Below are 12,897 nucleotides of genomic sequence, written 5' to 3' on the forward strand. Positions count from 1 at the left end.
AGTAGCCTCTGAAAATAATCTAAATACCAAGTATTACCATGTTTTGATTGGAGTTTGCCCATATTTTGTGGTATTTCCTCTTGTGGCTTGAACCTTCATCTATTTGCGAATTGACCAAGACATCTTCATCATTTCCCATTGATAACAACAAAGACAGTTATATCCTGTATGCACCGATATATCCATTTTGCCATCAAGTTATTAGAGGGTTGAGATAGGCTAAAGTTGGTTGAGGTAAACAAGAGGACCGAAGCTTTGGGAAAGTGTTCGCAATATGGACAGAGGGAACTTGCGGAATTTAATATGAAAAAGAAACGATTAATCTATAGAGGGTACAGCACCTCCTGCTGTATATTAGGCAAAAGTATTTTCCCCAAACTAACTGTGGATTTGTATTGTATGTGCATATAACAAATGACAGTGTCATAATGTAACGCATGCATGATGTGCCTATGCATGTGAACATAAAATAAGAGCCCTTCATTATACAAACGTTTAATTTGTTTAATAGCTAGATCGCTGTTTCCCTAAATCGGCTACTGTAAACTCCCTGTGATAAATATTGCCACCCAGTGGTGGAAACACATTGTGACACGTGTCTGCGGAATTAGAGCATAGAATGGACGGAACGCCACTTCACCTGTTGCACCATCATGACGTCTATCTTCTGGAACGAGACCTTTTTGGTCAAAGATTCCTCAACATTCTTCATAATATTTTCAACTGGGCTGGTGAGACAAAAGCGGGAACGGGGTATAGCTTCTATGGCATTTACCTGAAAAATGAGTTGAAGGGAGAAGGCGCGAAAAGATGGATTACAGGAAACGCTTGATGATCCTCCAGGTAGGCCTAGACGCACCATGTCCTCTATATGCTCTCTTTGTACACTTATTCAAGTATATTAACTGCTTTGAAATGTTCCATATAATTGAACAACTTTTACAAAAGACTAACATGTTTTTGGGGCATCCAATTAACATTTCTTCCGATGCAGCGGGCGTCGGAGAGCACCGGGAGGAGGTGGTCCGTGCTAGAGCGAGATGAGGAGCCTGAGATGATCAACATCAGAGACATCACCCAGCAAAAGGTGTAGGCTTTATTTATACTGTTGGGCTTTCACAGGTAGGATTACTTATATAGTGAGTAATGACTGGGTTAACATAGAGAGGTATAAAAAAAAAAATCAGAGTTCTTTCACAGAGAAATCACACTACTCAGTTTTTTCAAACTATTTTCAGACAGATCTTCATCACTGATACTGGTACCTGGGGAGATTATTCAATTATCTTCACCTGTCCAGGAGACAGGGGCTCCGGTTAATCTAGATGAATACCAATAATGACTTCTCACTATACCCTATAGGATGACTCAGACACTGAGGACTATGTCTCCCAGGTGCTCATGGGTGCACTGCTGGAGAACTTCCTGTTCAAATTACTCATTATCGTCATGATTGTCAGCAACTGCATCATTATGGCCTTCCAAACCGATGCTATCATTGCCAAGGTAAGTTATGGTCACTGAGGACATCTTGTTGTATGGTGTTATTGAACATTTTGTGTTGTGGATATGTGGTGGTGTAGAGATGTTATATGATGTACTGTTTTATCTTTAGCTCATTCAGTACAAACATAGTTCACTGTTTTATCTGTTGTTTTATATGTAATGTGGATGCTTTGGTGTGTTTGGACCCCAGGAAGAGTAGCTAATGGGGATCCTTAAAAAATGCTAAATACAAAGAGGTATTGTAGGCCTACTTTCAAACTGAAAGCTCATTTTCTATGACAAGTCAACAGATAACAGTTAACTGAAATGCAATGGTATGATTTGTTCATTGTAGAAGTATGACATTGCGTTCAGCGTCTGTGAGCATATTATCCTCACCGTTTTCATCTGGGAGATCCTGGTCAAGTGGTACTACGGCTTCAACATCTTCTGGAAGGTAACGTCTGGTCAGGAGATTGATTTCACACAACCTATTACTTACTGTGGCCTTCTCAGAGACCATTGTGGTGTCATTCTTCTCTCTCTCTCTCTCTCTCTTTCTCTCTCTCTCTCTCTCTCGTTCTCTGTCTCGTTTTTGGTGTTTCAGAATGGCTGGAATGTCCTGGACTGTTTGGTCACTCTGGCTCTGATGCTTGGACCCCTGATCTTTCCCCAGGGTGGGGACAGTTTGCTAAAGGTCATCAGGTGAAGGAGTACCCCTCATACTCCGCAGAAACGCATTAGTGGAAACGTAGGGTCTCAGGGCAGGTCTGGTTGTAACTAGATATGTTTGAGTTGTGTCGGGGACAATTTTACCCTTTTAGCTAACCCCAACCCTTTTTCTAATCTTAACCTAATTCTCCTAACCTGCCACGATAATTCTCCTAACCTGCCAAGTTAATTCTCCTAACCTTAACCTAATTTAGTTTTAGGACAATAGTTTTTTTGTGTGTCAAACATCAACATGAAACATTATTTGTTGTTGTTGTGTGCTGCTTTCCCACTGGGCAGACACTTGTTGAATCAACGGGGTTTCCTCGTCATTTCACCAACATGGAATAGATGTTGAATTGACATCTGTGCCCAGTGGGTTGTCCCTCCGTGTTGTAATGTGTTATTTATTGTGTGTGTGTTCCAGGGTGTTGAGGGTAATCCGTAGTATCAGAGGTTTTGCCTCCATGCAGGGTATGGCTATGATGGTCACCGTCATTATGCAGTCCATTCCAGACATGGCCAACATCTTCTTCCTCCTCCTCATCATCATGCTTGTAGGTGTTATATCATGTACCAATTCAACCTCTCTCTCTCTCTCTCTTTCTAATTCTCTCTCTCACGTCATCATCATTGATCTTTAATCCATTACCACTTCTTCACCTCATTCTCGTGACTTTGAATGAGAAAAGAAACATGAGAACAGTCAAAGTATGACGCCCCAGTTCTTGCTCGTGTTTGTAGTATTTAATATGTTGGTTTGTTACTATGGCCCCAGATGAGTATGTGATGTTTCAAGGAGTGATATGAGACCATATGAATGGATTCTACAACTGCTCAGTTGTCCCCTGTGTTTGTGATGGTGGGACATCTGCTCAGTTGTCCCCTGTGTTTGTGTCTAATGTCTCTGTTGATTTTCTGTCTGTGTCTGTCAGGTGTTTGCGGTGTTCGGCGTGACCCTGTTCAGTGCTGCTGTCCCATCAGCCTTTGGGGACCTGTTTTCGGCCCTCTACACCCTCTTCATCTGCATCACCCAGGACGGATGGATGGACATCTACAGGGAGTTTAAGGCGTAAGTGACACAAGGCCCTACATTTCCCCTCATCCAGTTCATACAGTATGTCCTTGGATAAAGATTTTGAAAAGCAAGAGGAGATAATTTTATTAGTCTAATGCAGGTTAGCGTTTTTCATCATGAATCTTGTCTCCTATTGCCCTGGAAGAGGTGGTCTTCACTAATATCCCTTAAACAATGTAAATTACGCTTTGGTCCTATTATTGCTCACACAGTTTCTATTTGGCGCAAAATTGAAAAACAATGTAACTTGGAATCAAAATGTCATGCCCATACCCAGCTCTGAAAACATCCAATGTTGGGATGTTTAAATTATCTCGGCTCCCGAAAGGACTGATCTCTATTATACACTGAACAAAAATATAAACACTATGTAAAGTGTTGGTCCCATGTTTCATGAACTGAAATAAAAGATCCCAGAAATGTTCCATACACACAAAAGCTCATTTGTTTACATCCCTGTTAGTGAACATTTCTCCTTTGCCATCCATCCACCTCACAAGTGTGGTATATCAAGAAGCTGATTAAACAGCATGATCATTACACAGGTTCACCTTGTACTGGGGACAATAATAGGCCACTCTAAAATGTGCAATTTTGTCACACAACACAATGGCACAGATGTCTCAAGTTTTGAGGGAGCGTGCAATTGGCATGCTGACTGAAGGAATGTCCACCTGAGCTGTTGGCAGAAAATTAAATGTTCACTTCTCTACCATAAGCCGCTTTAGATAATTTGGCAGTACGTTCAACCGGCCTCACAACTTCAGACCACGTATATGGCGTTGTGTGGGCGAGTGGTTTGCTGATGTCAACCTTGTGAACAGAGTGCCACATGGTGGCGGTGGGGTTATGGTATGGGCAGGCATAAGAATTGCATTTTGTAATCTAATATCTTTGTATAAGGCTTGTGAATAGGGACTGAGGGGGGAATGGGTTGGGGTTATCTTTGTATTCATTTATCTTAAAAGTTGTTCACAAAAAATGAATTTTGTTCTGGAGGCAGCTCTGCAGTGTTCACTAGCTAGCACAGCCAGCTTTAAACCTAACCTTAACCATACTGCCGACCCTAATGTCTAACCTTAAATTAAGATCAAGAAGTGTTTGATACATTTTTACAATATAGCCCATTTTACTGTGCCGATATCAAAACGGAAATCACTCAGTTCTACCTCCAGGACAAGACTCATGACAATTAACGTCAACCTGCTAATTGTAGTCAAATGGGGCTTAACATTTTGCAGTAGAGTGAAAAAGCTTATGTGAAAATGCCTACATATTGTAGACATAGTTCTATGTATTTTGTCCTTATGTGGTAAGTGTTGTCCTTTCTCTCTGCACTGTAGTGATGAGGGGCTGATGTACGGAGCTTCTCTCTACTTTTTCATCTTCCTCACTGGCGGAGCCTTCATCTTCGCCAACCTTCTCGTTGCCGTGGTAACCACCAACCTTGAGATCTCCATGCCCGACTACGACGATAAGAATTCGAACGAGTGTTCGCCGGCGGCGGTTAGTCTGTCACTCTTTCCCTTTTCACATTTAGTGTTTGTCACGTAGTGTTATTTAAATCAAGGCACTGTCTGTAACTTCTTCTTGACCCTCATAAATGTGTATTGTTGATCAAATAAAATAAAATGTTATTTGTCACATGGCCGAATACAACGAATACCGTGAAATTCTTACTTACAAGCCCTTAACCAACAATGCAGTTAAAGAAATAGAGTTAAGAAAATATTTACTAAATAAAGTAAAGTGAAAAAAAAATACAAAAATGTAATAAAATGTAAAAGTAACAAGAAAATTACATAACAATAATGAGGCTATATACAGCGGGTACAGGTACCCAGGGGTACAAGTTAGTCGAGGTAATTTGAAAAGTGACTATTTATAGATAATAAACAGTGAGTGGGGGGGTAAATGTAAATAGTCCAGGTGGCCATTTGATTGATTGTTCAGCAGTCTTATGGCTTGGGGGTAGAAGCTGTTAAGGAGCCTTTTGGACCTAGACTTGGTGCTCCTGTACCGCTTGCCGTGAGTTAACAGCCTATGACTTGGGGGACTGGAGTCTGACCATTTTTTAGGTATTCCTCTGACACCGCCTAGTAAATAGGTCCTGGATGTCAAGAAGCTTGGCCCCAGTGATGTACAGGGCCGTACACACTGCCCTCTGTAGCGCCTCACGGTCAGATGCCGAGCAGTTGCCATACCAGGCGGTGATGCAACCGGTCAGGATGCTCTCGATGGTGCAGCTGTAGAACTTTTTGAGGATCTGGGGACCCATGCCAAATCTTTTCAGTCTCCTGAGGGGGAAAAGGTGTTGTTGTGCCCTCTTCACGACTGTCTTGGTGTGTTTGGACCATGATAGTTTGTTGGTGATGTGGACACCAAGGAACTTGAAACTCTCGACCCGCTCCACTTCAACCCCGTCAATGTTAATGGCAGCCTGTTCGGTCCTCCTTTTTCCTATAGTCCACTTTCAGCTCCTTTGTCTTGCTTACATTGAGGGAGAGGTTGTTGTCCTGGCACCACACTGCCAGGTCTCTGACCACCTCCCTATAGACTGTCTCATCGTTGTTGGTGATCACTGTTGTCTCATCAGCAAACTTAATGACGGTGTTGGAGTCGTGCTTGGCAGAGCAGTCGTGGGTGAACAGGAAGCACAGGAGGGGACTAAGCACGCACCCCGGAGGGGCCCCAGTGTTGAGGATCAGCATGGCAAATGTGTTGTTGCCTACCCTTACCACTTGGGGGTGGCCCGTCAGGAAGTCCATGGTCCAGTTGCAGAGGGAGGTGTTTAGTCCCAGGATCCTTAGCTTAGTGATGGGTTTTGTGGTAACTATGGTGTTGAACGCTGAGCTCTAGTGAATGAACAGCGTTGTCACATAGGTGTTCCTTTTATCCAGGTAGGAAAGGGCAGTGTGGAGTGCAATAGAGAATGCGTCATCTGTGGATCTGTTGGGGTGGTATGCGAATTGGAGTGGGTCTAAGGTTTCCAACATGATGGTGTTGATATGAGCCATGACCAGCCTTTCAAAGGGGGTGGGTATGCGTGATGAGTTGTATACTGATTATTACAAGCTAGCTGCCTTTCAAAATCATCAATACGACCACTGCTCTTTCGTAGTTTCCTGTGTATTTAGTCCTCTCTCCTCAACCCGTCCCCTCTCACACAGCTGATTCCAGAGGACACGGGAGGCTTGGCGGACCAGAGCACCATCCACGTGGAGGAGGTGGTGACCAAGTCCAACATGACCCGGCGCCAGAAGCCCTGGAAGGCGAGCTGTCTAGAGAACCTGACCATGGACACCTTCGAAGAGCTGGCCCTTGTCATGGCTGCTATGCAGAAGAACATGGCTGCCTACAGGGAGATAAGACAAGAGCTGGACAGGTAGGGTAACGGAAGTCTCTGTTCTAGCTAGAAGCTATTGAAGCCACTATACATTTTTTCATCGTCCATCACAGTAACTGATTTACGTTTCCAATTGGCTCATTCATCCCCCTCCTCTCCCTGTAACTATTCCCCAGGTCGTTGCTGTAAATTGTGTTCTCAGTCAATTTACCTGGTAAAAGAAGAGTTCCATAAAGTAATTGTGATACCAAGAAATTGTTTTTCAATCTCTATTTTTCTGAATTCAATTAGACAATTTTTTTCTCCCATAAGTAAAGATGGTGTCTTTAATGAAAAAAAATCTTGTCTTTGTACAGTGGATGTACTGTAGGTATATGTCCGACCACGGGTATGTGTTTATCCACAGTATAGTGGAGGAGGTGCACAGCCTGTCGTTCAACGTAAAGCAAGAGCAGGAGGTGATGATGAGGAACCATATGGCTGCGACCCTCCAGGACAACCTATTGAATAATGATATCGCCACAGGCCGCACCGGAGACATACTGTCCACCCTCATCACCCTGGAGAAGGTAGGAAGGCAGTGGACATGGCACCCTATGTAGTGCACTCATTTTGACCAGAGCTTTATGGGTACACAATAGTTTAAATGACTCTTCCTAGAGTTGTCTATAAGCTTACATTCACTATTCTGTTACGTGTCTCTGTGTTTCAGGCTCATGTCATAGACTCGAACACAGCATCTGCTCACCTGTTCCAGAAGGGGAACATGCGTCACACAGCCATGAGGCTGTCCATGGACAGCCAGATGTACTACCAGTCTACTTCTACACATATGGATGCAGGACACAGTAACACTCCCAGCACACACCACAACACAGGCTGAACATACTTTTAACAGGAATTTCTTCATGTCCCCAATCATTTGGCTTTACTGATTAGCTGAAATGGTCTCAAAGATAATGATAGATTACATGGCTAAATCAGACTCAGGCTTGCTGCACACATTTCCACATGCAGATCAACATTGACCATGTAATGTGACATCAAAGAAGATTTAGTTTCTTGATAAAAAAGACTGACTGAGGTAAATGATCAAAGGTTTCAAAGTATCTAAAAAATATATACCAAAAGGGATAGAACTTGGAGTCTATGAACAGCATCTTTATAAATACTTTTATTTTTAGGTATAATATAACACTACACATGTATTGCACAGATGTCTAAATAAAAATGATATGTTTGAAAAACATTCTAGTACAAAGCTTATGAAAAAGGTATTTTCCACATTTATTACCGAATACAAAATCAATCCCATGTCTGACTGTCACCTCAGGATGATCATTTCATGGGTCCGTCCCTGTACTGTTGGAAGGGTTTGACTTAGAAGGGTTTGTAAACGTCGAATTAAACACTTTCCATATTCAGACTATAATAATTATTATTATGTGGGTGTTTATTTGTCCCATTTCATACTTGTACAAGTGTGTATTAATACACGTGTGAATTGGAAATGTTTTTTTGCATGTCCCAACTCACCCTGAACCACTCAGAGAGTGAGTCATGGCCGGGGTCTGCCATTATCAACAGCGACCCTGGAGCAATTTGGGTCAAGTGCCTTGTTCTAGCAAACTAGCAGACAAAGTTAATATCTTCATGTTAAATGGCCCAGCGGCTAATTGCTGTTGCCAAATGATTCTTTGATAGCGATGGCCGGCGTGGGTCCAATATGGGTCCAGATGTAGCCCTTCTCTGGACGGATAGGAATGGTGGGGTACGGGCAGCTCCTGGACTTGAAGTACTCCGAGGGAGCGTGGCACACAAACTCCAAGTACTCCATCTTCCTGGGCAGGTCCTCCTCTGGACCTATAGACACAATCAGAAAATCAGTAATGGAAACAAGTACTCCATCTTCCTGGGCAGATCCTCCTCTGGACCTATAGACACAATCAGAAAATCTGTAATGGAAACAAGTACTCCATCTTCCTGGGCAGATCCTCCTCTGGACCTATAGACACAATCAGAAAATCAGTAATGGAAACAAGTACTCCATCTTCCTGGGCAGATCCTCCTCTGGACCTATAGACACAATCAGAAAATCAGTAATGGAAACATGATCAGCTAGTAGTCGTCTTTGAGTCTACTGTGACATTACTCCCATATACACAATGTTCAAAAAGAGACATAACTTTTATTTCTGTGTGCTCAAATGTAACTTTAAAAAATGCGAGATACTTAGATTCAATCATCACTCACCAACAATGTAAGTGGCTGGATCAAACAGGTCTTTAGGACTGGCCTGGGTTGGTATCAACCAAGTCAACGCGGCACTCTTCTCACAGTACTGGTCCTGGATGAAACCTCTGATCTGTGCATAGTACGGCCTCCCATCATCCTCGTCTGTCACTTTGATGACGTCTCCCATCTGATAATACACACCCTGCACAATGACACACGAAGGCAGAACGGTTGCTGACAGCTATACATATCTGTGGCATACATTATACAACAGATACGTTTGTTATGTTTGCTAACATATTGTACAGAAAGGATTTATAAAAAGTAAACATACCTTATAAAAGACTGATTCTGATGTGATGATTGTGGAAACAGATTCTGGTGCTTTGATTGGCTGTGGGGGGGAGGATCACTGATTTGACCACCTGTGACTTCTGACAATCCAACAAAAAGAGAGTTCCTGTGTATTTCAACTAATAATATACTTACATTTTTTAGTTTGAATATGTGTCTTCTGCCTTTTCCTTTGGTAGACACCTTTTTCTCAGAGGCAGGGGCTTTGTACTTGGTGCTCCTCAGCCGTGCTGATCTCCTGTGGATCTCTTGTTTAGACTGTGGGCAAGATGTGTCCATCAGGGTGACAATGTGTAAACATGCATGTATTGTTTTCTGTTTTGTCTTGTAAATATAATAGTATGGAGTTACAGTCACTAAGGGGAGCACAGTACAGTACTTTATAGTGCAGGCCTATGTACACTGAGTGCACAAAACATTAGGAACACCTTCCTAATATTGAGATGCACCCCCTTTTGCCTTCAGAACAGCCTCAATTCATCGGGGCATGGACTGTACAAGTGGTCGAAAGCATTCCACGGGGATTCTGGCCATGTTGACGCCAATGCCTCCCACAGTTGTGTCAGGTTGGCTGGACCATTCTTGATGCACATGAGAAACTGTTGATCGTGAAAAACCTAGCAGCGTTGCAGCTCGACACAACCTAGTTCCATACCCCGTTCAAAGGCACTTAACACTTTAGTCTTGCCCATTCACCCTCGGAATGACACACATACACAACCCATGTCTCACGGCTTAAAAATATGTATTTAACCTGTCATCCCCTTCATCTACACCGATTGAAGTGGATTTAACAGGTGACATCATCAATAAGGAATCAGCGTTCACCTGGATTCACTTGGTATGGAAAGAGTAGGTGTTCCTAATGTTTTGTCCACTTAGTGTATGTGCTCAAAACGACAAACAACCTGCTTGCCCCCGCCATTATTCTGTAGTGTGTTGGAGGACACCGATGGTCCAGATGCTCCACTGCTGGTGCTCTTCCCCGTACAGTTATTGCACAGGATCTCTCCTTGGTTTCCCTTTTTCCACATAGACGATGAGTTTGTTTTGCAGACAGCGCAACATGGTTTCAAACCCAGAGGCATCTTGAAAGTGTTGGCCAGCGAAATGATGAATGCAGAAGCTAGCTAGCTATTTAGCTAACTGCTTTCTGGCTAACAACATCAGCAACAACAAAAAAGAGCCACTCGTCCGCTCGCGCAGACAAACAGATACAGAATGCAAATCAAATAACACCAGCAATAATCGAAAGCTATGTTTAAAGGAACAACACAGATAACCTGTCCGAAAAATGTATTTTCCTTCTTTCAGATAGCTAGTGACGTGTTGGAGCACTTAGCAAAGTGTAACGTTATTGCGCCTCCTACTGTGATGGAGTGTATCGGCAGCCTTATATTTACATAGCAGGCAGGCTTATAAACGCTTAGCTAATTCTTTGTAAAAATAAAAATCAAGCAAAAAAAAAAACGATAATATTGTCTGAAACAGAAGTACATTCGGTAGGTAGCTACTTTAGTTTTGGGTGAGAGAAGAATAAAACGATCCAAGCAAGCTTACTACGTCACTGATCAAAAAGTAGCGGGGAACTTCCACTCCTCGCAACTGTATAGCAACCGTTGCTACCAGTACCACTGAAGAAACGTCCTTATCCATGTAAACATGTCTGGAGACAACGCGGAAGACAAAGTTCATCATGCATCTAACAGCAAAGGCATCTCTCTTCCAATGACTCGCGTGAAACTGATCATGAAAAGTTCTCCCGACGTCTCAAGCATCAACCAAGAGGCTCTTCTCATCACCACCAAAGCAACAGTACGTTGAGTTTAGTTTACTGGCGTAGTTATGCTAGCTAGCCAATAGCTAGGCCCGCTAGCTAGTTTTGCAGTAAGGCATTTTCATATAGGCAGTAGTAGCTAGCTACTTCCATTAGTTCAAGCTCGTGAAGAAACCCAGAATGGCTGTAACAGTTAGCCAGCTAGCCCTGCACTGACATGGCTGTAGAGCCTCAACCAAAATAGGATGTAAATAGAATGTACTTTACATCCATCAGAGCCTTGTAAATAGAAGACTGGCCTCCACTATAGTGTCACTGTTAATAAATGGGAACTGTCCTATGTAATAACAATTTCATTCATAACACTCGTGTCTTGTAGGAACTGTTCGTTCAGTACTTGGCTCTGTCCTCGTTCAACAATGGATCGGGGAAAGACAATAAGACACTCTTGTACAGTGATCTGGCCAATACTGTTGCGGGAACAGAGACTTTTCAGTTCCTCACAGGTAAGAACTAGTGTTGCCACCACCACGTTGACTTACATTCTCTTCTCTCTGAGCATACAGTAGATAGTCAATATTGACTATCTGTTCATTATACTGTTGCAGATATCCTACCAAAGAAGATATTCGCTCGAGATTACCTGAAGCTCATAGAGGAAAATCCAATAGAGGAAGCAGACAATTGAAAAGACAAGCAACCCTTCAAGCAACAGTGGTTGCTAGCATGGAGTCTGTTGAATCTTTTTTTCTCCAGCTCATTCCTGAAGTAGATTACATCCATACTACTTCCAGGTGATGGCATTGTGTAGGCCTACATCTTCCCTGAGACGTACTAGAGTATATTATGTTTACTACCATTAGTAGCCCAGTCATCCGGATAATGGTTATCCAGTTTGGGGTCAGAAAGAATCAGTATGTGAGTTGACTACAGATAAAGCGTTAAAATCCTAATCATATGTTGACCATGATTCCACCCCCATATTCCCCCCTCCAGCAATCACCTGCTGCCGAAGAGAAACGTCTGTGGTTTTGATACCACTCGGTGATTCCACCCCCATATTCCCCCTCCAGCAATCACCTGCTGCCAAAGAGAAACGTCTGTGGTTTTGATACCACTCGGTGCAAATAGTGCAAGCTTTCATCTGTTTTGGCCATTATTTTTCTAAACAAGATCTTGAAGCAAAGGTTGAACAAATCAGGTATTCCATACAAGCCATGCAGTTCTCAGGTCAAACCAAATTGACTCATTGGTTGTGTCCTTTTTATAAAGAGGAACCCCAATGTGCAGTCTTTGCTAATGCAGACTATCTACTTGATATGACTTTTTGTATGATATACCTTTCATTCATAAACAATGTTGCTAACTAATCTTTAGAGATCTACACATGCAAACCGACACTTTAGACTTTTGCTGTGTTTAATGTGATATATTTACCATATTACTCAGTCAAAACCATTGGTAGTTTCAGTACTGGGTGGTTGCAGGCAGCACTAATTTAATATCGAATCTCTTATTTCATTTTTTAGTAACAGCTCCTCTCAGATTGTGATGACTTTACGAGGACAGGCATTGCAATATTTAGGTTTATGTGAAGACTGGACAAAAAACAAAATCATCACAAACAGACTTAATGCTACATTTATTAAATCAAAGTGTAAATATGCTACTGTGTGTGGTTGAAAGCTGTAGCGTGTATTGTCTCAAATGGAAAGAATGCACTGAACTTCAACCGCTGTGTATATATTTTCTACAAGTGTTTGTAACATCAATTTCATCCCATCTAACGATGGAGACTTGCCTTTTGTATGTTTTTGTGTTCCATAGTTTAGTTAATTAAAATAAAATCTTCATGCTATACAGATTAGGCGTCATTCCCTATTTGTGTTGCATTATTGTTTTCACCTTGTT

The 12,897-nt window shown here is 42.3% G+C and overlaps 4 protein-coding genes across 4 annotated transcripts in view; 2 read left to right on the top strand and 2 right to left on the bottom strand.

Moving 5' to 3' along the window:
* Positions 1–302, bottom strand: part of LOC115174000 (protein naked cuticle homolog 2-like) — a 19,383-nt gene extending 19,081 nt beyond the window's left edge. Inside the window, exon 1 of the mRNA XM_029732573.1 lies at positions 38–302. Within this exon, the coding sequence (XP_029588433.1) occupies positions 38–62 (25 nt within the window). The 5' untranslated portion in view covers positions 63–302. The remainder of the gene's footprint in view (positions 1–37) is intronic.
* LOC115173999 (cation channel sperm-associated protein 4) lies at positions 279–8,052 on the top strand. The gene is made up of 11 exons (XM_029732572.1): positions 279–843; positions 995–1,087; positions 1,363–1,506; positions 1,841–1,942; positions 2,093–2,190; positions 2,624–2,753; positions 3,132–3,268; positions 4,618–4,780; positions 6,445–6,659; positions 7,027–7,189; positions 7,333–8,052. The coding sequence occupies exons 1-11, from the start codon at positions 811–813 to the stop codon at positions 7,501–7,503; spliced, it is 1,449 nt and encodes a 482-aa protein (XP_029588432.1). The 5' UTR covers positions 279–810; the 3' UTR covers positions 7,504–8,052.
* Positions 7,780–10,550, bottom strand: LOC115174001 (GATA zinc finger domain-containing protein 1). Its single transcript, XM_029732575.1, has 5 exons — positions 10,118–10,550; positions 9,345–9,467; positions 9,190–9,249; positions 8,874–9,057; positions 7,780–8,483 (listed from the first exon to the last, which is right to left on the bottom strand). Exons 1-5 carry the CDS (start codon positions 10,295–10,297, stop codon positions 8,293–8,295), a joined length of 738 nt encoding a protein of 245 aa, XP_029588435.1. The 5' UTR covers positions 10,298–10,550; the 3' UTR covers positions 7,780–8,292.
* Positions 10,551–10,568: 18 nt separating this feature from the next.
* On the top strand, positions 10,569–12,848 carry LOC115174003 (chromatin accessibility complex protein 1). The gene is made up of 3 exons (XM_029732579.1): positions 10,569–11,024; positions 11,366–11,492; positions 11,595–12,848. Exons 1-3 carry the CDS (start codon positions 10,872–10,874, stop codon positions 11,672–11,674), a joined length of 360 nt encoding a protein of 119 aa, XP_029588439.1. The 5' UTR covers positions 10,569–10,871; the 3' UTR covers positions 11,675–12,848.
* The last annotated feature ends 49 nt before the right edge of the window (positions 12,849–12,897 follow it).

Source organism: Salmo trutta, chromosome 34 (genome assembly GCF_901001165.1).
Source record: "Salmo trutta chromosome 34, fSalTru1.1, whole genome shotgun sequence".
NCBI lineage: Eukaryota > Metazoa > Chordata > Actinopteri > Salmoniformes > Salmonidae > Salmo > Salmo trutta.

Bases quoted from the DNA above. Each gene is read 5' to 3' on its own strand.
- LOC115173999 (XM_029732572.1), top strand. From the start codon at position 811: ATGGATTACAGGAAACGCTTGATGATCCTCCAG. The intron at 1,943-2,092 runs GTAACGTCTGGT...TTGGTGTTTCAG, and splicing joins GCTTCAACATCTTCTGGAAG to AATGGCTGGAATGTCCTGGA. The intron at 2,754-3,131 runs GTAGGTGTTATA...TGTGTCTGTCAG, and splicing joins TCCTCCTCATCATCATGCTT to GTGTTTGCGGTGTTCGGCGT.
- LOC115174001 (XM_029732575.1), bottom strand. From the start codon at position 10,297: ATGCCTCTGGGTTTGAAACCATGTTGCGCTGTCTGCAAAACAAACTCA. The intron at 9,058-9,189 runs GTATGTTTACTT...GTCATTGTGCAG, and splicing joins CAGAATCAGTCTTTTATAAG to GGTGTGTATTATCAGATGGG. The intron at 8,484-8,873 runs GTGAGTGATGAT...TTGTGTCTATAG, and splicing joins TCCAGCCACTTACATTGTTG to GTCCAGAGGAGGACCTGCCC.
- LOC115174003 (XM_029732579.1), top strand. From the start codon at position 10,872: ATGTCTGGAGACAACGCGGAAGACAAAGTTCATCATGCATCTAACAGC. The intron at 11,025-11,365 runs GTACGTTGAGTT...CGTGTCTTGTAG, and splicing joins TCATCACCACCAAAGCAACA to GAACTGTTCGTTCAGTACTT. The intron at 11,493-11,594 runs GTAAGAACTAGT...ATACTGTTGCAG, and splicing joins GACTTTTCAGTTCCTCACAG to ATATCCTACCAAAGAAGATA.